The sequence below is a fragment of the Medicago sativa genome, chromosome 2 (genome assembly GCF_051527215.1).
Source record: "Medicago sativa cultivar Bolivia chromosome 2, Bolivia_mono, whole genome shotgun sequence".
Classification (NCBI taxonomy): Eukaryota; Viridiplantae; Streptophyta; class Magnoliopsida; order Fabales; family Fabaceae; genus Medicago; species Medicago sativa.
In genome coordinates, this window is record NC_140750.1 from 81,257,289 (window position 1) to 81,279,521 (window position 22,233).

General features: G+C 36.7%; 4 protein-coding genes across 4 annotated transcripts; all 4 read left to right on the forward strand.

Moving 5' to 3' along the window:
• The first annotated feature begins 8,057 nt into the window (after positions 1-8,057).
• Positions 8,058-10,470, forward strand: LOC146951390 (uncharacterized). The gene is made up of 5 exons (XM_085748730.1): positions 8,058-8,063; positions 8,153-9,031; positions 9,213-9,300; positions 9,403-9,683; positions 9,772-10,470. Exons 1-5 carry the CDS (start codon positions 8,058-8,060, stop codon positions 10,468-10,470), a joined length of 1,953 nt encoding a protein of 650 aa, XP_085604856.1.
• A 564-nt stretch (positions 10,471-11,034) lies between these two features.
• Positions 11,035-12,036, forward strand: LOC146951391 (uncharacterized). Its single transcript, XM_085748731.1, has 2 exons — positions 11,035-11,238; positions 11,437-12,036. Exons 1-2 carry the CDS (start codon positions 11,035-11,037, stop codon positions 12,034-12,036), a joined length of 804 nt encoding a protein of 267 aa, XP_085604857.1.
• A 48-nt stretch (positions 12,037-12,084) lies between these two features.
• Positions 12,085-14,198, forward strand: LOC146951392 (uncharacterized). The gene is made up of 4 exons (XM_085748732.1): positions 12,085-12,436; positions 12,599-12,831; positions 13,566-13,779; positions 13,915-14,198. The coding sequence occupies exons 1-4, from the start codon at positions 12,085-12,087 to the stop codon at positions 14,196-14,198; spliced, it is 1,083 nt and encodes a 360-aa protein (XP_085604858.1).
• Positions 14,199-16,693: 2,495 nt separating this feature from the next.
• On the forward strand, positions 16,694-18,658 carry LOC146951393 (gibberellin 3-beta-dioxygenase 1). The gene is made up of 2 exons (XM_085747356.1): positions 16,694-17,339; positions 17,908-18,658. The coding sequence occupies exons 1-2, from the start codon at positions 16,846-16,848 to the stop codon at positions 18,542-18,544; spliced, it is 1,131 nt and encodes a 376-aa protein (XP_085603482.1). The 5' UTR covers positions 16,694-16,845; the 3' UTR covers positions 18,545-18,658.
• Positions 18,659-22,233: the final 3,575 nt, after the last annotated feature.

A 22,233-nucleotide genomic window follows, 5' to 3' on the forward strand; every position in this document is an offset into this window, starting at 1 on the left:
TTTCTTTATAAAATCAAATCTTTCAACAGTTAAAGGCTTAGTAAATATGTCAGCCCATTGATTTTCAGTATCAATGAATTGTATATCTAAAATTCCTTTTTGAACATAATCTCTGATAAAATGGTGTTTGATTTCAATGTGCTTAGCTCTTGAATGCAAAATTGGATTTTTAGACAAACAAATAGCAGCAGTATTATCACAATAAATGGGAATACTGTTAGCAGTTATCTGATAATCTTCCAACTGATGTTTCATCCAAAGTAGTTGTGTACAACAACTTGCAGCTGAAATGTATTCTGCTTCTGCTGTAGACATAGCAATAGTTGTTTGTCTTTTGCTAGCCCAGGATATAAGATTATCACCCAGAAATTGACAATTGCCACTGGTTGACTTTCTTTCAATCCTATCACCAGCATAATCAGCATCACAGAATCCAATTAGCTTATAATCTAAGGATTTCCTATAAAGGAGTCCAAGATTAGTTGTTCCTTTCAAATACCTGAAGATTCTCTTGACAGCAGTCATATGAGATTCTCTAGGATCTGATTGGAATCTTGCACACAAGCATACACTGAATAAAATATCTGGCCTAGATGCAGTGAGATATAACAAAGAACCAATCATACCTCTATACAGCTTCTGATCTACTTTAGCTCCTTCATCTTCTTTGCTCAAGTTGCACGTAGGGTGCATTGGAGTGTTCATCACTTTACAATCTACAAGTTTGAACTTCTTCAGAAGCTCCTTTGTGTACTTTGATTGATGAACATAGACTCCATCTTTGCATTGATTGATTTGAATGCCCAGGAAGAACTTCAGCTCTCCCATCATGCTCATTTCAAATTCATCCTGCATTAACTCAGAAAATTCCTTGCAAAGAGATGCATTAGTAGAACCAAATATTATATCATCAACATATATTTGCACAACAAGAATATCTTTCTCAAGGGTCCTTCTGAAGAGTGTAGTATCGACCTGTCCTCTTTTAAAATCATTTTTGATTAAGAAATTACTTAGTCTATCATACCAAGCTCTGGGAGCTTGTTTCAAGCCATATAGTGATTTCTTCAGTTTAAAAACATGGTCAGGATATTTAATATCCTCAAATCCAGGAGGTTGCTTGACATACACTTCTTCTTCTATGACACCATTTAGAAATGCACTCTTGACATCCATTTGATATAATATTATGCCATGATTAACTGCATAGGAAAGAAGTAACCTGATTGCTTCCAATCTTGCAACTGGAGCAAACGTTTCAGTGTAATCAATGCCTTCTTGTTGACTATACCCTTGTGCAACAAGCCTGGCTTTGTTTCTTGTTACTTCACCTTGCTCATTCAGCTTGTTTCTGAATACCCATTTTGTTCCAATAATGTTCTTGTGCTGAGGTTTGGGGACCAGATCCCACACATCATTTCTTTGAAATTGATTCAACTCTTCTTGCATAGCTAGGATCCATCCATCATCTGAAAGTGCTTCATCAACTGTTGTAGGTTCAATCATTGAGATTAGTCCAATCATTGACTCTTCTTGTCTGAAATGTGATCTTGTTCTTCTTGGACTATCTTTGTTTCCAATGATTAGCTCCTCAGGATGTGAAGACTTGTGTTTGAATGTGTTTCTGGGAGGATCTTCTTGATGTGAGTCATCTTGTGCTTCATCAGAAGCAGTTTCATCTTGCGCTTCTGATGTGGGTTCAGCTTCTGGACTATCTTCAGATTCAGCTATCTGATCAGGTTCTGGAGTAGCTTCAGGAACCTGTATCTCTGCAAGACTTTCACCTTGCTTTGAAGTTTTATCTTCAAGCTCCTTGTCATCAAATTTAACGTGCATAGATTCTTCAACACAGAGTGTCTCTGAATTATACACTCTGTATGCCTTTGACCTTTCAGAGTAACCTAAAAAGATTCCTCTTTGGGCCTTTGCATCAAATTTCTTTAGGTAGAGCTTGTTGTTCAGAATGTAACATGTACATCCAAATTGATGAAAGTAAGAGATATTGGGTTTTCTTCCTTTAAAGAGTTCATATGCTGTTTTCTCCAAAATAGGTCTAATATAGATCCTGTTTTGAACATAGCATGCTGTATTCACTGCTTCTGCCCAAAAATGTTTTGGTAAATTGTTTTCATGAATCATGGTTCTGGCCATTTCTTGTAAAGTTCTATTCTTTCTCTCTACAACCCCATTTTGTTGTGGTGTTCTAGGAGAAGAGAATTCATGGAAAATTCCATGTTTTTCACAAAAAGCTTCAAATGGCTCATTTTCAAATTCTCCACCATGATCACTTCTGACTTTCAAAATTTTTGATTCTTTTTCAGATTGAATTTGAGTGCAGAAGCTACTGAATACATCACACGCAACATCTTTACTCTTTATGAATTTCACCCAAGTCCATCTGCTGTAATCATCAACAATGACTAATCCATATCTACTTCCATATAAGGATGCAGTACTTACTGGTCCAAATAAATCAATATGGAGTAATTCTAACGGTCTTGAGGTTGAAACAATGTCTTTGGATTTAAAAGATGATTTCACAATTTTTCCTCTCTGACATGCACCACAGAGTGCATCTGAATAATAGTCAATGTCTGGTAGCCCTTTCACAAGTTGTAACTTACTAAGCTTAGAGATTAACCTCCAGTTAGCATGTCCCAACCTTCTGTGCCACATCCATTTCTTATCATTCACTGATAGTAGGCAAACCACCTTCTGATCAGCCAGTTCAGAAAAATTGATTTTATAGACATTGTCAACTCTCTTTCCTTTGAACACAATGGATTTGTCTTCCTTGTTGATTACTGTACAGTTGGGTTTTTCAAAAAGCACATCATAACCATTATCACAAAATTGACTAATGCTCAAAAGGTTATGTTCAAGACCATCTACCAACCATACATTATTAATTGAGGTAGAGGAATTACCAATAGTTCCTGTACCTATGATCTTGCCTGACTGGTTGCCTCCAAATTTCACATTTCCTCCCTCTTTCATTGTTAGGCTGAGGAACATGGACTTGTCTCCTGTCATGTGTCTTGAGCAACCACTGTCTAGGTACCATGATCTTTGCTTTGGCACTGCTCTTAGACATACCTGCATCATTGACATTTTTAGATTTAGGTACCCATTGTTCTATGGGTCCTGGAAGGTTAGTACTTAAGGCTTTACTCTTCACTTCTTGTACCTTGTGCTGTGAGTTGGGTTGCTTCTGATTAACCATCACCTTAGGTTTTGGTACTTCAGAAGCAGTAACTGTCTTCTTCTGAAACTTAGACTTCAGAACCCCAGATTTTGGTTTCACCAGACTCTGAGGAATAGGTTCTGATCTTTTCAGGATCCTAACCTTTGAAGTCTTGGAATCAGATTTGATTATAGCCTTTGACTTAGAGTTCTTTGGCTTTGAAATAATCTTAGCCTTAGAACTAGAAGCTTCATGTTCTGATTGAACAACAGTTTCCAACTCAGCCCCTTCTGGTACAAAGAATGTTTTCAGACCTTCCTTGATGCATTCACAACAAGACTTTAGATTGGTTTTCTCCAGTTTCACTTCTGGAAAACCAATTCCTCTGCCATTGTTCTTGTAAATGCTATAAATCATAGAAGCCACTCTGCTTCTGTCAATGCCAGATATAATAAAATCTTCAAGAGCAATTTCATGGTTACTTAAAGGTTTTTCATTACACTTTTCTTGTAGCTTCTGACATAAGAACTTGAGCTGATCTTCATATGTTTTACACATGAAGTCAAAGCCCCTAAGTCCTTGTTCAGAAGCTTTCAGATCCAATAAAGTTGATTTTTGCTGTTGTACCAAATCAGCATATTTTTCTTTTAAATCCTTCAACTCATTGGTTCTTACTTCAAAATGTGTAAGAAGTTCTTTAAGTGACTCAACAAGTTCATCTCTGGGAATTTTGGAATATACCTCGTTTTCATCTTCTGAGTCTGAATCTGACCCAGCTTCTGAAGTTGCTGTTGCTACCAACCCAACAGCTACCTTTGCATCTTCATCAGCTTCCTCTTTATCAGATCCAGATTCACTACCCAAATCATCCCAGGTTGCCATTAAACTCTGCTTAATCTGCTTCTTGAATTTGCTTGGTTTGAATGTAGACCTCTTTGACTTGTCCTTTGACTTTTCTCTTTGAAGATCAGGGCATTCAGCAATGAAGTGACCTGGCTTCTTACAGTTGAAGCATCCCTTCTGATCTTCTTTCCTTGAGCTTCTGGAGTTACCCCTTCTGGAGAGAAACTTTCTGTTCTTCTTGGCCAGATATTGAAGTCTGTTTGAGAGCATGGCCATTTCTGCAGCATCTGGTTCAGAGTCTGAACTTGACTGTTCTTCCTCTTCAGATTCAACCACTTTGAGAGCTTTTGATGACTTGCCTTTGGATGGAAGAGCTATTGATTTACTCTTCTTAGTAGACTCATGTTCATTAAGACTTAACTCATGAACTTTGAGAGAACTAACAAGATCTTCGACACTTAAAGTGTTTAAATCTTTAGCTTCCTCAATGGCAGTCACTTTTGGTCTCCATCTGGCAGGTAAGCTTCTGAGTATCTTGCTTACATGATCAGAAGCAACATAGCTCTTCTTTAGAATCTGTAGACCAGAAACTAAGGTTTGAAACCTTGAGTACATCTCCTCAATAGTTTCATCATCCTTCATTTTGAATAACTCATACTGATGTACAAGCAGGAGAGCCTTTGCTTCTTTGACCTTCTTGCTCCCTTCATAATTTGAACAGAGAGAAGCAAACATAGCTTTAGCAGTGGATTTGTCACTCATCTTCATGTATTCTGCTTTGGGTATGGCAGTGACAAGAGCTCCTCTGATAATATGATGCTTCTTGTAAAGTTTCCTCAGTTCTGGAGTATGTTTCTTTCTATCCACAGCAGCTCCTTCTTCATCAAGGACTAAATCACCAACACCATCTTCCAGAATATCCCATAATTCTTCATCTAGGCTCATGATGTAACTGTAAAAGTTGGTCTTCCACCAAGAGAACTCTTCAGCATCTCCATTGAACTTTGGAACTTTTCCAATACTGGTTTTCTTACTATCACTATAATCATGTGAGACATGTTTATAGCTAGTATCACCAGGACCAGTAGGAGTAGGAGTAGACATGTTTTTCTCAGATCTTTGACTGTTGCACGGTTAAGTGATACACAACAGACCAAGGCTCTAGATACCAATTGAAGGTGAGAAAAACACAAGAAGGGGGGTTGAATTGTGTTTTAGAAAAATTCTTCGTTTCTCCTAAAAACTGAACACACTGATCAGAAGCTAAGCGAGACAGCTTCTGAAGTGATAATCAGAATCTGAATGCAGCGGAATAAAACAGAGAGAGAGAAGAAGAACGACACAAAGCAATTATACTGGTTCCTTCCACAATCCGGAAGTAGTCCAGTCCCCCTTGCACTTCCAAGGAGATTTCACTATGAGTAATATCTGATTACAAATGCTCAAGCACACAAGCAAGAGACTTCCAATGCTCAAGCACACAAGCAAGAGACTTCCAATGCTCAAGCACACAAGCAAGAGACTTCCTTTGCTCAAGACCACAATCAAGAGACTTCCTGCTCAAGCACAACTGCAAGAGACTTCCTAACTAAACAAAATTACACAGAAAATTGTTTAAGGTTGAACACTTGATATACAATCAGAGGTGCTCACAATACAAATCAGATACAGACTCAATGGACTTAAGAATTTCTAAGATATGACTTTGAGACACAGAAATTCTAAGTGAATGCAGAACAATTTCAGCAGAGGTTTGGTACTTGTGAAAATCTTTGTGAGTCTTTCGTTCAGAGTTCATGCATTACCAATTCTCTAGGTCTTCACTCCTTTATATAGTGGTGTGAAAGAGACGTTGTGAAATTGCCAGCACACCAAAGAGTCGTTGTTGAAGCTTGATCTTTCACCAATAATCTTTTGCCTGATTTGGCTGTTGTCCTATGAAGAACAAATTTGAAATCCATTCCTTATCCAAAGGAACATCTATGCAGGCGAAACCGTATTCTGGAGCTGTTTTCTTGTCCTGTAGCGCGGACACAAAACAGAGTAGTGGAGAACGTGGTTGTACAATTCGTACAAAGTACAATGTCAACGCTTTCGTCCAAATTGCAAACACACGCCTTCAAACACCTTTGAAATGACCGTTGCAAACTCCACTAATCCTTTGTTTGTGTTTTCGAATCCAATAGACAGCTTTTGCATTGATAATTCTTCAATTCTTGATTCTTTGCAAATCCAGTTGATATTCAGCTTCTGGTGAAATGGCTTCTGATGAGGCAGCTTCTGATGATGCAGCTTCTGATGATATGACTTCTGCAGCTTCTGATGACGCAGCTTCTGATGATGTGGCTTCTGGACCTCTTGTCTTCAGAAGCACTATTCTTCAGGAGCAGCTTACTTCAGGAGCGCTATTTCTTCAGGAGCAGCTTGACTTCAGGAGCGCTTTTTCTCTTCAGTAGCAAGTTGCTTTCAGGAGCGTCCAAGCTTCAAATTTTTGTTGTTTCCATAGCTCTTTATTTGCTCATTCAGAACCAATGATGATGTAACTTTATAATTATGGTCCTGTACACTTGAACAAATATTAGCTAGTACAATTTACAATTTTTAATACCTTGTTATCATCAAAACCCTTTAAGGTTCATTGTTAAACACATTTTGTTCCAACAAAAAATACTTCATCCGGTCTCAAATGTAAGAAACTTTTCACTTTTTAGGTTCATTCAATAATTGATGTATGTGGTTTATAATATGGACCACATACATCAATTATTGAATGAACCTAAAAAGTGAAAAGTTTCTTACATTTGAGACCGGAGGGAGTATAAAATTTGCTTATAATTGAAAACGGAGGGAGGATTACTAACTTGTGTTGGAATATGAAAAGTCAAATTAAATACACATACTCACATATGATAATTTAGTAAAATTCACACACAAACTAGACACATTAAATACACTACCAACTTTTGGGGAAATAGTCACTTTGGTCCTTGAATGAGTAACGAGTAGTCACAATAGTCCCTTAATGTATCGAAATAGCAAAATAGTCCTTGATTGTGCACTTTGTTAGTCAAAATAGTCCTTGATATTAAAATATTTCATTAATATTGTCATATTAGTCCTTCAATGGACTTACTTATTGTCATATTAGTCCTTATACGTACTTACTTATTATCATTTTAGTCTTTATATCAAAAGAGTTATTGTGAGTATTAAGGGGTTATTTAAGCTTTAGGGACCATTTTGACTAACAAAGTGGACAATCAGGGACTATTTTGGAATTTTGATACATTAAAGGACTATTGTGACTACTTGCTACACATCCAGGGACCAAAGTGACTATTACCCCAACCTTTTTTTTTTCTTTTCTTTTGGTACAATACCAAATTTTCTTAATATGTGTGATATTTGTCAAACCAGCTTATAATAAGGGATAGAGGGAGCATATCCAAAGTTGAATTGTGAAGTAATTAATGTGAATATTTTGTACTCCCTCTCGTTACTATTATAAGCAAAAATTCATTTTTTACATTCATTTAATAAATTATATATGTGGTCTGTATATAGACCACATACATCATTTATTGAATGAACCTAAAAAGTCAACTTTTGTTTATAATAGTGACCGGGGAGTATCAAAGAGTATTAAATTGTGGTCTCATCGAATATTGAGTTCTTTCGTCACGAGTCTTCTCTAACGGACCTACTAAATCTCCTACAGGGTGATGCAATTAGTACTTTTTATTTGAGAGAACAATTCTATTTTTGTTTTATTTAGCTTTGTAAACCAAAAATATGAGAGAGAGCGTGAGAGAGACCAAGAGAGGTGATTCTTCGCGGTTCCGCCACGAACAAACACGCTGGAGCTCCTTATCGCCGGCAGTGAGGACAAATGGGGGAAGGGGGCCAAGCAGGGTGCCAGAAATTGGGAGGGGGGGGGATAGGGATGATTGGACTGTGGTGAGAGTGTGAAAGAGGAGAGCGCAAGGACAGGTGGTTCAAGGACAGGACGGACAGCGGGACTTCGAGCGACATGGAGGTTCAGTGGCTTGGCAACAGTCTAGGTTTAGGTCATATTCTAGACAGATATTGGTGACTGAGTTTGATGAAATTGCAAACCCTAAGCAGGATGTATCTGGTTCTCATCATCACAACACACATACAAGTGTCTGGGAAAGGCTAGGTCATGATACATCCACTGTACGTGCATGTTATACAGGTAATGGTGCAGTTCAGAATGTTTCTACTGATTCAGCAGATCTTACTGGTGCAATTCCAACGATCAACAACAGTGCACCCCTGTCCATTCAACGGTATGTCACCTTCTATTTCACTAATGTGCCGGATTTGATCCCATACTTTTACGTCAAAGAGGCTTTTGAGGTGTGTGGCATTATGGACAATTTATTTTTGTCGCGTAAGAGAAACAAGCAGGGTCATATTTATGGTTTTGTCAGATATGTTAATGTTAGGGATACAGATAAATTGCTCAAAGCTCTGAATAACGTTACTGTTGGACAATTTCGTGTGTGGGCGAAGGTTGCACGTTTTGGTCGTAAGCCTTTGGGAGAGAGTGTTAAGAGGGAGACGGAGGCTGATAGGGGAGAGGGAGTCTCGGGCAAGAGAGAGATGAGGAAGGAGGTGTGTGCAGCGGGTGAGGGAGTTAAAAGTGAGCTGTTTGGAAAAAATGTTGTAGAAGGAGGAAGAAAGGTTGAGGGGAGGGAGAACGTGAGCTTGTGTAAGGTGAAAGTGAGGGATGTTGGAGGAGAAGGTGGCGCAAGGAAAGAGATGGGGGTTAAGGAGGTTGCTGCAAGGAAGTTTAACCCGACTCTTGGTAATACGGCTGATGTATACATGTCAGAGGCACAAGTTGTCGTTAATAAGGTTGTCAATGAAGGTGTTCAGTCTGCTCCTAAGTTGGTTCGCACTTATAGATCACATCCTGATGATTTGTTGTGGGCATGTAAGGGTGTGGTTGCAACAGTATTAAATGGTGAAGTTATTCCGGTAATTCAAACTGCATTGAGGACGCTGGTTTTGATGATTTGGATATCATTCCTTTAGGAGCAGATAAAGTATATATTAGGTGTGTATCAAATGCGGATGTCATGCATGTGATAGATAATGCACGTGATTTTTCAATTTATTTTTCTCTCAAATTCTTCGTTGGAATAAAGATATTGTGAAGTTTGAAAGAGGAGCATGGGTTCGTATTTATGGCATTCCAGTTCATGCTTGGAATTCTTCTTTTTTCAAGTTGCCGGTTATTGACTGTGGTAGATTTTTATGACTGGATGATAGTACAGTTGCTAAGGATCGTTTTAATTATGCTCGAGTTCTATTGGCGACATCTTCATTGGAGGTTATAAATTTCACAGAGAGAATTTTAATCGACGGCGTGCTGGTGGAATTGAAAATCATAGAGGAATGGGGATTTACGCTAGGTGAGGATGCTTGTTTATTAGAAGAAGATGATGTCTTTTCGAAGGCATCAATACCAGACAACAATTTTGATAATGAGATACATGACATACAAGATAATGTGGCTGATCTTGAAAACAATTTAGTAGAGGATTGGGCTTGGAGTGATAAAGCTGCCGCAAGCATACTCTCCCCCTCAGATACTGTCGGTTACCAAACAACAGGAAGGGAATATAGTGTCAGAAATAAATCATGCGGTTCAGATTGAGTCAAAACGAGAGAAGGTTGGTGAATTTCCGCAGTTAATTTTGCCAATTGCTGAACAGGTAGCGGATAATTCAATTAAGGATGTGAAGGAAACCAGCAAGCAATCTAATGTTGAAGTGATACAGAAGCCAGATTCACACATTAATGATGAAAATTTAGCAAAATGTGAACGTTCAAAAAGACAACATTCTTATCCTCCGATTACGACTCGATCTGTTACATCAGGGCCGTGGAGTCTTGAATGGCTCAAAGATCATGTTCATGGTGAAGCAGGGGTGGTGTCTTCATCTAAACACACTTCTAAGCAAAGGTTGAAGTCTAAGGTATCCAGTATTGCGGTGGAAAGTAACTTAAAAAATAAAATGAAGGCAGTTGGAAGATTGAAACATCCAGCTCACAACTTAAAGAAAATTGCTCGTTTACCAGATAATGATCGCAAAAAGGTTCTCAAAATTCTTATGAAGAAGGTCCAGAGACGCAAAGTGGTAAAATTAGTAGATGCTTTGCCAGATTCTATTCTTAAAGAGTCACAGACATCCGATTCCTCATCGTCTTTTAATAATATTAATGATTGGAAGCATTGGGTGGTGTTACGCGGCAAGGAGGAGGAGGTCAAGAACGATGTTAAAGATTTTGGTAAGGCTTTGGGAGTCAGATTCTATAATGATAAATACAATCAATTTCGATTGTTTTCGAGAGGTCGGAAACAAAATAAGGAGAATATGGGGGTGTCAAAGGCGGTGGCGTTAACTGAGTAAGGAGGGGGGACGGCTGGTTCTCAAGGGAGGAAGAGGTTGTAATGAAGATTCTCTCTTGGAATGTTAGGAGCTTGGGCGGGTTTGCAAAAAGACCGGAAGTCCGTAAACTTATTTCAGAAAAAAATCCTTCCATTGTTTGTCTGCAAAACAAAGTTGTCAGTCATTGATGATACTCTGTCTTTATCCTTATGGGGCGCTCCATCCCACTATTACTATTTTCGGCCTTCTGTGGGAGCGTCTGGAGGTTTGTTAATTATGTGGGACACTACTTGTGTTGAGGTTTGGTCATCAGTTAGTATCGAGCATGTGTTAATCATTCATGGCCGGTTTATTGATTCAAATGATGAATTTTATCTTTTTAATATTTATGCCCCGTGTGATAATGGCGTGATACAATTATTATGGAATTCTCTATCTGTTTATCTACAAAGGTTGGTGGGAAGAAATATATGTTTGTGCGGTGATTTCAATGCGGTGCGTAGTTTGGAAGAAAGAAGGTCAAGGGGGGTTGCGACTCAATCATTTGATTGCGACCCTTTCAATGCTTTCATCGAAGATAATGTCATGATTGATTTACCTTTACACGACAGAGGCTTTACGTGGTATAAAGGGGATGGTAATTCCATGAGTCGCATTGACAGATTTTTGTTGTCTGAGGAGTGGTGTGCGAAATGGCCTAATTGCTTGCAAGTTGCTTCTATGCGAGGCTTGTCTGATCACTGCCTTTTGATTCTATCGGTTGATGATCACAATTGGGGACCGAAGCCGGTGAGGATGTTGAAATGTTGGGCTGATGTCCCGGGGTACCGAGAGTATGTTCGATCAAAATTATAGTCTTATCAGGTTGAAGGTTGGGGAGGCTATATTTTAAAGGGAAAATTGAAGTGGATCAAACTTGACCTCAAAGAATGGCATTTAACTTATGCTCACAATTTACCTGGCAAGATTAATTCCTTAAAAAATCAGATAGATGTGTTGGATTCTAAAGGTGAGGTGGATGCGTTATCTGAGGAAGATGTGAATGTTTTGCATGAATTATCATCTGAGCTCCACTCCTCATTAAGGGCTAATGCTAGCGTTTCTTGGCAACAATCACATTTATTATGGCTTCGAGAAGGGGATGCAAATTCAAAATATTTTCATGCTATTATGTCTGGTAGACGTCGTCGTAATGCCATTTCATCTGTTGTAGTGGATGACAACATAGTAGAAGGAGTTGACAATGTCCGGGCAGCCGTGTTTGGTCACTTTCAAACCCATTTTCAAGCGCATCAAATCAACAAGCCCACAGTAGATGACTTACATTTTTGTATTTTGTCTGTAACTGATGGTAATTTTTTAACTTGTCCGTTCCGTGAAGATGAGGTAAAGGCGGCGGTGTGGGATTGTGATAGTTACAAGAGCCCTGGCCCGAATGGTATTCATGTTGGTTTTATCAAAGATTTCTGGTTAGATTTGAAGCACGACATTATGAGATTCATATCAGATTTTCACAGAAATGGTCGTCTTTCGAAAGGTATAAACAGCACTTTCATTGCCCTTATTCCAAAGATTGATTGTCCCTAACGCCTGAATGATTTCCGCCCCATAGCTTTAATTGGTTGTTTGTATAAAATGTTGGCGAAATTGTTGGCTAATCGCCTGAGGCAAGTGATGGGTAAGGTTGTTTCAGAAACCCAGTCCGCTTTTGTTAAGGATAGGCAGATTCTTGATGGCATTCTAATTGCAAACGAAGCCGTTGATGAAGCTCGAAAGATGAAGAAAGAGATGTTATTGTTCAAGGTAGATTTTGAAAAAGCTTACGACTCCGTTGATTGGGGATATTTAGATGATGTTTTGGGGAGAATGGCTTTTCCTACCTTGTGGCGGAAGTGGATGAAGGAATGTGTTTCTACAGCCACCGCGTCGGTTTTGGTAAACGGTAGTCCAACAGATGAGTTCCAATTGAAAAGGGGTTTGCGTCAGGGTGACCCGCTTTATCCTTTTCTCTTTCTACTTGCAGCAAAAGGATTAAATGTTTTGATGACCGCAGCGGTGAATTCGAATCTCTTTACATGATACTCAGTTGGGGCGCATAATCCCACTGTGCTCTCTCACTTGCAATTCGCTGATGATACTCTTTTGATAGGTGTTAAGAATTGGGTGAATGTTCGAGCTTTGAGGGTCGTGCTGGTTCTTTTTGAAAACATGTCAGGGTTGAAGGTAAACTATCATAAGAGTAGTTTGTTTGGCATTAATATTGAGGACTCGTGGTTGTTAGAAGCCGCATCTATTTTATCTTGTAAAGTGGGTCGCATTCCCTTCATGTATCTTGGCCTCCCCATTGGCGGTGACCCTAGACGTCTAACCTTTTGGGATCCGGTTATTCATTGATTAAAATCTAGACTGTCGGAGTGGAAAAGAAGAAATTTGTCTTTTGGGGGTCGCTTGATTCTCCTTAAATCTGTCCTGTCTTCGCTGCCTGTCTACGCCCTCTCCTTTTTCAGAGCTCCCGCAGGTATAATTTCTTCCATCGAATCTATACTTATTAATTTTTTTTGGGGTGGGGGTGAGGATGATATGAAAATTGCTTGGGTTGACTGGAACTCTATTTGTATGAGTAAGGAGGTTGGTGGTTTGGGGTAAGGAGATTGAAAGAATTTAAAATTGCTCTACTTGCTAAATGGTGTTGGAGGTGTTTAGTGGACAGGGAAGGGTTGTGGTTTAAGGTCTTATTGTCCCGTTATGGTAAGGAGAGAGGGCGGCCTAGAGAGGGTGGTAGGTTGGGGTCGGCGTGGTGGAAGGAAATTTTTAAAATCAGATAGGGGATAGGTGTCGAAGGCGGAAGTTGGTTTGATGAGAATATTATTAAACGTCTTGGTAACGGTCTTAGCACTTATTTTTGGTCTGATTGTTGGGTGGGGACGAAGTTGTTGATGGAGAGATTTAAGAGGTTATTTGATTTATCAGTTCACCAGAACATGATGGTAGGCGCGATGCATACCTTAGGTTGGGGTGAAGTTGGGGAGGCTTGGAGGTGGAGACGACGTCTGTTTGCCTGGGAGGAGGAGTTAGTGGTGGTTATTAGGAATTTGCTGTCTAACATTACTTTGTAGGATTCTGAGACAGATACTTGGCTTTGGCGACCAGATATCACAGTTGGTTACACGGTCCGTGGAGCGTATCAAATGCTCGTGAGGCAGGAGATACAGACTCGCGATGTTGCTTCGGCTGCACCATGGCATAATAAGGTCCCTTTGAAAGTCTCTATTTGCGCTTGGCGTCTCTTCCGCAATAGATGGCCGACAAAGGACAATTTGGTGCGTCGAGGTATAATTTCTAGTGATAATCAATTATGTGCTTCAGGGTGTGGTCAACAAGAAACAATAGACCATTTAATCATTCATTGTAATATTTTTGGCGAACTCTAGAAATTTATCAAGACTTGGATTGGTTTGTATTCAGTGGATCCCTTTCAAGTTACGGATCACTTCAATCAATTTGTTCATTCTTCAGGTGGTTATGTTCCGCGTCAGTCATTCTTACAGTTGATATGGCTTTGTTGCATCTGGGTTATTTGGAATGAAAGAAACCAAAGAATCTTTGCTAATAAAGCCAATACGACGGTGCAACTACTGGAAAAAGTTAAGATGTGTTCTCTCCGTTGGTTGAAAGCTAAAAATGTGTGTTTTCCTTTTGGTTATCATTTATGGTGGCAGCATCCTCTTGTTTGTTTGGGGATTGGCTGATGTGTTACTTCCATTTCTAATTTTTTGATTTTGGGTTGGATTTTTGTATCATTGTAACTTTGTTTTGCCTCTTTTTGCACTCCTTGTGCTTAGGAGCAAAACTTTTAATTGTTAATATATATATCTCATTTTAGCTTGTTCAAAAAAAAATAAAAATAAATTCCATGTGTTAAATATTTAACTCTAAATATGGGGGATATATTTATGGACAATTTTTTTTTTTTTGTAAAAGGACTTGTAATTACCAATCAAGGATAGAGGTGAAACTAAATCCGTCCATATGAGTTCCTTTCATTTCCAAAGGACATGCATGCATCACTTTTAAGCTAGAGTAAGTAGATTTTGATATATTTGTTTCTCTAATCTTTTTATTTTTTATCTTTGATTTGATTGTATTGAACTGTTACATGCTTGAACCGTTTAGTTTAGTTGTCGTACTTACTTTTTTTGTGGTGGTCGGGGTTTAAATCCCAAACCTTTTGCATATATTATGCATTGTTTATACCAACTGAGCTAAGCTCAAGAGGATAATTGTCGTACTTATTTATTCCACTTGTTGAATTCACAACAATTCTATTAGATAAAATTACTGAATATTAATTTATCGTAATTTTAATTAGTTGTATCTATCAAAAAATATACTTATGCAAAGCATTATTTTTCCAATAATCCATATGTGTTTTTCTTTTTCGTTTCTACATTACATTTTTTATGAATTATATTTATATAACCATTTTATGATAATTTTTAGAGCAATCTCTTCCATCTTTTTTTTTTTTTTAATGTTCTTCCATCTTCTTTTTTAACAAAATCAATATAAATAGATATGAAAAGAGTGAAAGCACACAATGAGAATATGAAAAAAGAAAAGAAAAAGAGTTGTCCCAAATAATAGTACATTTGTAATTTTTTTTTGGATGGGCAATTTGGTCACCAATGGCACAACCCAAATATGGGGGCATTGTGACTATTGTCGTTTAGCAATGAGATACAATGAGAACCAAGTTGAATGAGTTTGATTAAATGTTTTTCTACTTGAGGACAAGACATAGGCACATGTTGAGGTAGGGGTCCCTACACTTTTGTGGAATCCCTTGGAGTTATGAATTGAGAGGTGGAGGTGCATCTCCTTTCCGTATTTAAGTCATATATTTTATACGTACAGGACAAGATGGTCTTTCCATTTTTGTTCTTTTCCTTTGTACAATTCTAAAACGCCATTTTTCAATTATAAGTTTTGTTTGCACATTTCTTATATTATAAAATAAATAAAATGTTTACACCATTCTAATATTTACATCATATATTCTGTCAAAAAATATATTTACATCATATAAGAATAAATTTAAATATTATATAATCTTTTTGAAAGGTTAAATAATCAGGGCCGTTCCAACGAATTTGGAGGCTCGGTGCCGGAAGTAAAATGAGGCTCATTCATACAATGTGTTTTGGAAAGGGGAAAACGCTAATTTTTTTTTGAAACTGCATATATTTCAAGTGCCAAGCACCAGGAGTGCACTAAATGGCAAACTGTTACAACAGATAAAATAAGGTGCCCAGCCTACTATACCAAAGCAAACAACGGCAAAGGACACAGCAGAAAAAAAGGCCAGCAACAGGAAAGAAACCAAAAAGCCATACACCAAAAGAAAAATAAACAAAATCCCTCCCCCGAAACAGCAACAGCAAAGCATGCTACAATAGCATAGGAACTGGTATGTTAGTGGGGGGTACTAGGCTGTAAATATTTTTTGGAGGCCCATACCTTGGGGAGGCCTGGTGCTATAGCGCTGCTTGCACCCCCCAGGGTCCGGCCCTGTAAATAATATATATTTGTAGACTAGTAAAATGAGTTTAATTACATATATAGATGTTTAATCATACCTCTAAAAAAATGTTTAATCATAGTCATGTTATATTATTTTCTAAAATATAATGACAAACACCTAATTTGTGAAATATTATTAGACGTTTGTATAAAATTTTGTTCTACTTTGAGTGCATGATGATTTTTTTTAGTACAAAGTGCATAATAATTCTATTATATATGCAAAAATAATTTGAACAATTTCTTGAGTCGTTCATATATAAGGTAAGTCAACTCCTTATAAAAAAAGGGACGTTTTATTGTTGACATGAGGAATAATCCTATAATGAATTTAAATAATCTCAGACCTGAAGATAGTCCAGAACATCTACCGACGGTAAAAAATTGTAATTAGAACGAGTTAGATAAAAAAAAGTTAGTAATTATTTTTTTTAAGGAAGGAAAAAAGTTATTTAACGGTGTATATAATAATTAAGCAGAATCATTTTCTCCCCTCAAAACACCCCTCTCCAACAACAAAATCAACACCTGAGGAGGAAAATAAATTTGAGAAAAAACAACACATTTAATTTCTCTCTATTTTTGGGTCAAGGGTAAGGGCATCATTGTCACCATGTACCCCATCACCTCTATATATACCCACTTTCCCACAATCATGTTTCTCACTTCATCTTTATAAATCTTTCTAAGTTTCTATATGGTACTATGTTTTATTGCAAAGTACCAACACCATATTCCTAATTAGCCGCACATATATTCTATATGTAGTTAGTACATATATTTACTAATTAAAACCTTTCTTGCACACTATTCAATATGCCTTCACTCTCAGAAGCCTATAGAGCTCATCCGGTGCATGTTAACCACAAGCACCCTGATTTCAACTCACTACAAGAACTTCCTGAATCATACACTTGGACACACCTTGATGATCACACCCTTATTAATTCCAATAATACTATGAAGGAGAGTGCCAATAGTAGTAGTGTTCCCGTTATTGATCTCAATGACCCAAATGCTTCAAAGTTAATAGGACATGCATGCAAAACATGGGGTGTGTATCAAGTGGTGAACCATGGCATCCCAATAAGCCTCCTTGATGAAATTCAATGGCTTGGACAAACTCTCTTCACCCTTCCCTCTCACCAAAAACTCAAAGCCATTCGTTCCCCGGATGGTGTTTCAGGTTATGGCCTCGCTCGCATCTCCTCCTTCTTCCCCAAACTCATGTGGTCCGAGGGATTTACCATCGTTGGATCCCCTCTTGATCATTTTCGACAACTTTGGCCTCAAGATTATGCCAAACACTGGTAAGTGTCGGTAAGAGTCTTACATTAGATATAATATACTTTAAGTAAAATATTATTTTTCAACTTATACACGTCGATTAACTAATTGTGTAATATTGAATATTAGGTCTAACTTAAGTTTTAAGATATTCCAACCATCTTCAAGATACGTGTGTGATGTATCCTCAATTCTCATCCAATGCTACAAAAATAATAATTAAGCTAACTAACTACATTTTTCTCTTAATTCTTATCCTTTGTTGACTAATTTATTTTATTTTCCTTTTTTAATAAGAGACCTTTTGTTTTGGTATTTTCTGTGGTGACGATACAAATGGCCAAACTATACAAGCCCATTTTCTTATCCTATAATGCAATTAGCAAAGATCACAATGAGAGTTTTATACGTATATGGACCCACCAACCCTTGGAAGAATGAAAGGGTAACTGAACATGAGAATCTATTGCACCAAATCCACTAGTTTATGTTTGAAATCTCTTGGCTATTTAGACTTAGTAGTGGTGTGATTTTTCCTAACACTGTCCTTAAATGCGATTTTTCCTAATAACAGTGGTTTTGTCTTTTCAGTGATACTGTCTTGCAATATGATGAAGCCATGAAAAAGTTAGCGGGGAAACTAATGTGGCTAATGTTGGACTCTCTTGGTATTACAATGGAAGATATCGAATGGGCTGGCTCAAAAGCCCAATTTGATGAGAAAGCCTGTGCAGCCATGCAACTCAACTCCTACCCTAGTTGTCCGGATCCGGATCACGCCATGGGTCTCACCCCGCACACGGACTCAACATTTCTAACGATCCTTTCCCAAAATGACATAAGCGGGTTGCAAGTTCAAGGAGAAGGTTCCGGGTGGGTCACTGTACCCCCACTCCATGGAGGACTCGTGGTCAACGTAGGCGACCTATTCCACATTTTGTCGAACGGATTGTACACAAGTGTGCTCCATCGGGTTTTAGTGAACCGAACTCGTCAGAGGTTTTCGGTTGCGTATTTGTATGGGCCCCCATCAAATGTAGAGATTTGTCCACATGAGAAATTAGTAGGCCCAACACAACCTCCCCTTTATAGGTCAGTGACTTGGAATGAGTACCTTGGCACAAAAGCAAAGCATTTCAACAAAGCACTCTCATCCGTTAGTCTTTGTGCACCTATTAACGGTTTGTTTGATGTAAACGACTCTAAAAGTGGTGTGCAAGTGGGTTAAATAGTTTTTGTACTTTTTCGATCCTTCCTTATTGCATGGTCTATTTTGTACCAAACATAAAAGCCAAAAGGCAATTCTGAAATGAAACACAAGCTATTTTTCATTTTTGCATAACTTGAATTTGGTAGAATTAATCAAATTGGATGTATTTGGGGTGTACAAACAACAAAGATTTTGAAGTAAAAGATGAAGGGTATATAGATAGATAAATTTGTTTGGCTCTAAATGGTAGAGGTGCCATTATTCATTCAGAAGATAAGATACATCCAATCAAACAAAATTCAAAAAATAGCAAACATAGAGACTCACTGTTCTTTCGTCCGTGTTTGTAGTGAAAGGGACAGCCAAATTTGTCCAATTGGAATATTCAATTCTACAACAAGAAGCAAAAACCAACATTTTTTTGGAACTTGATATTTATTTTTTACTTTATGGGGTAACAACCGTACGTGCACAGTATATATTATAGTAATTTTAAGTTTGTATAGAAAAAAGTAGGTTCAAAATTAATTTTGTAAACAAGCCTATCATGAGTAAGAATTTTGTTTGGTCCAGAGAGAGAGAGAGAGAGAGTTTCTAAAATTGTATAAATATCAAAATAATGTTACCTATTTTGATTCATATGTAACCAAAACTGATTTTGAGTAAATTAATTTTGATAAAAAAACGAGTTGAATCCAAACTGATTTACGTTTAAATACATTCACTAGAAAAATGCTTTTATCGATTAAGTTTGAATTGTTTTGGTCTATATTGTGGAAGATAAAATTGACGATTACATACTAATTGCTCTTGCTAATTCATAAGGCATTTGACACTTTTGATTGTGATTTTCTTGTAATGCTTTTCGTGTAATGCCCTTCATACTCCTTATTGCTGCAAAAACTTGTTAGTGTTGGTAACCAAACTAGTTGGGATGACTTGTACTAGTTAAGCCCTTTAATTTGTACCCCTTAAAAAGCCAAATATAACTAATTTATTAAAAAAAAAAAAATGTTTGACTTACTCAAATATATGTGATTCTAATGTGTCCAACGTATAACAAAACATAGCCATAGCCGTCCAAATTAATCTATGTCAAGTCTTTTTTTGAGTTATGGTTTTTGTTTTTTTTGCTTTCCAATTTGGAAATGGTCCAAATGGATCAAGTTGAAGCCATATATCTATCTATCTATAATATAAAGTGAAGGACATGGACTATAAGATCCTTACAAAATCACCAGAGAAAGGATTTATACAACCATGCTGTACGTGTTTGCTCGCGAATCGATAGGGTGCATATCTTATGAAAGGGATGGATATATATAAACTTTAGGGTAAAAAAATCCATTGTTAATTTATACGTATATATTAATATAAATAATTGCTAGATACCAATCCATATGGGCATGGTTGATAAAGATGATTGATAAGGACGGGTATATGTGGAATTTATTTATTGTTCACTCCAAATTGAGTAATGTGAAATGAAGTGGGGAATATATATATATATATATATATATATATATATATATATATATATATATATATATATATATATATATATATATATATATATATATATATATTTGTAAATGATTAGGGTCATGACTCATGAAATAATTGTCTGAAGTCTGAACATAATGTTCTCTGCAACTCACGTGGTGGTGGCTTAACAATAGTAGCAGGTTCAACTGCTTATAATGGTTCTTGGTTTTATGTTGTTCAATTTACATATGCGTCTTGTCCCTACATCTGTGTTGTTGGGGTCTTCTCTTCTTCGGTTACACGTTGTGTTGTGTTGCGGTGCGGTTTGAATCGGTTATTAGACAAAAAATTATCCGATCTAAAATTTTGAAAGAGAATGTTAGTGCTCTTGATGATGTATTAGTTAAAGTACTAAAACAACTAAATTTCTCTAAAAAATGACGTAATTATTTCTAAGATAAAACTAAAATCTTGTTTCAAGGCAAAATTTCTATTAATATATTCTTTAATCAATGTCCTTATGACATTGGTTAGCAAAACCTAATTTTAAATATTTGCGATTTGACTTAGTTTAGATGGCTTCTAAAAAATATTCAGTCTAATTTTATGCAGTTTAGTTTCGATCAATTTTTAGATATCCAAATTACGATTTTGTAATTGTTTTATTAAAATTAATATTCGAAAGACACGGTAATATCATAGTTTGAAAAACACGTGAAATAGTAAAAAAAAATTGAATTTTGCGAATAAGTATATTTCTTTTGAAGGATACTAATAAGTATTATTAAAAAGTTAAAAACCAACAAAGTAATAAATCCCTGTTCATTTTGTACTCACTCTATTTTATAATGAGCCGTTTTAATATTTTCACATATATTAAAAAATTTAGTTAATTTTATATTATAAAGAGAAATTATGAGTGATTTTTTAAAATTATCTCTTATTAATGATATGAGAAAAAGATATTACTCCCTTTGTCCCTAACTGTAAGATGATTTACAAAAAGATGTTTTGTCTTTAAATATAAAACTATCTACAAATTCTTAGATGCATTTATTACTATTTTTTTTTAAGTATACCACTCATCAATACTACTATTAATATATTTTAGAGTATGAAAAGTTAGCTTTAAATATATCTATATACAAAGGACAATTTGGTAATAGTCATATACATTTGTGACAAATTTATTACTCCAACAAATTTTGTCAATACCTATTATTTTTATAAAATAGTCCTATAAAAAGGGACAAAAGGAGTAAAAGAATAGAAAGAAGAGCCGATAATAATGGTAAAAGGTATGGTAGAAAAAAAATCCTTAATGATACATTGATATTATAAAATGACTTAAAATATCAATATTTTTTTCAAAATGACTTATAAAAAAATACAAAGGGTAATACATGATGGGCCATGTCCCGTGGGCATAGCTCAGTTGGTAGGACAATGCATTATTATATGTAGGGTCCGGGGTTCGAACCCCAGATATCCCACTTATTCACCTTATAAGGTGAATTCTAGCCACTAGGCTACCTGGCCAAAAAAATAAAAAATACATGATGGGCTATATTAAAAACTTGGGAATGAGTAATTTTGGAAGACATAGCTCAATTAAAACTTCAAAGCTCCCTCAGGTTAATACCTTTGATCAGTGGAGGTGGCAACTTGACCCCAGTGAAGGGTATGTAATTCGCAGTGTGTACCATTTGCTTACTAGTCAAGAGCCACATCGTTTCATTGCAGTTTCGAAATTCATTTGGTATAAAGATGTTTCCTTGAAGATTTCTCTATTTGCTTGGCGTCTGCTTCACAATAGGTTGCCGACTAAGGATAATTTGGTTAGACGCGACATAATTCCTCACGAATCACAACTTTGTGTGAGTGGGTGTGGTAATGTATAGACAACTCAACATTTATTTCTATCTTGCAATATTTTTATTTCTCTTTGGCACCTTGTGCATACTTGGATATGTTTCTATTTGGTTGATTCTCCTCATATTTCGGATCATTTTGTTCAATTCGCTTACTCAATAGGCGTCTCTAAAGCGCGTTGTTTCTTCATGGATCTAATTTGGCTCTCTTGCGCTTGAGTTTTATGGATTGAAAGAAACAATAAGTTATTCAAAAAATAAGGAAAAATCAACCCCTCAGCTTCTGGATAAAGTAAATCTACTTTCTTTTACGTAGCTGAAGGCAAAATATGCTAATTTTGCTTTAGATTA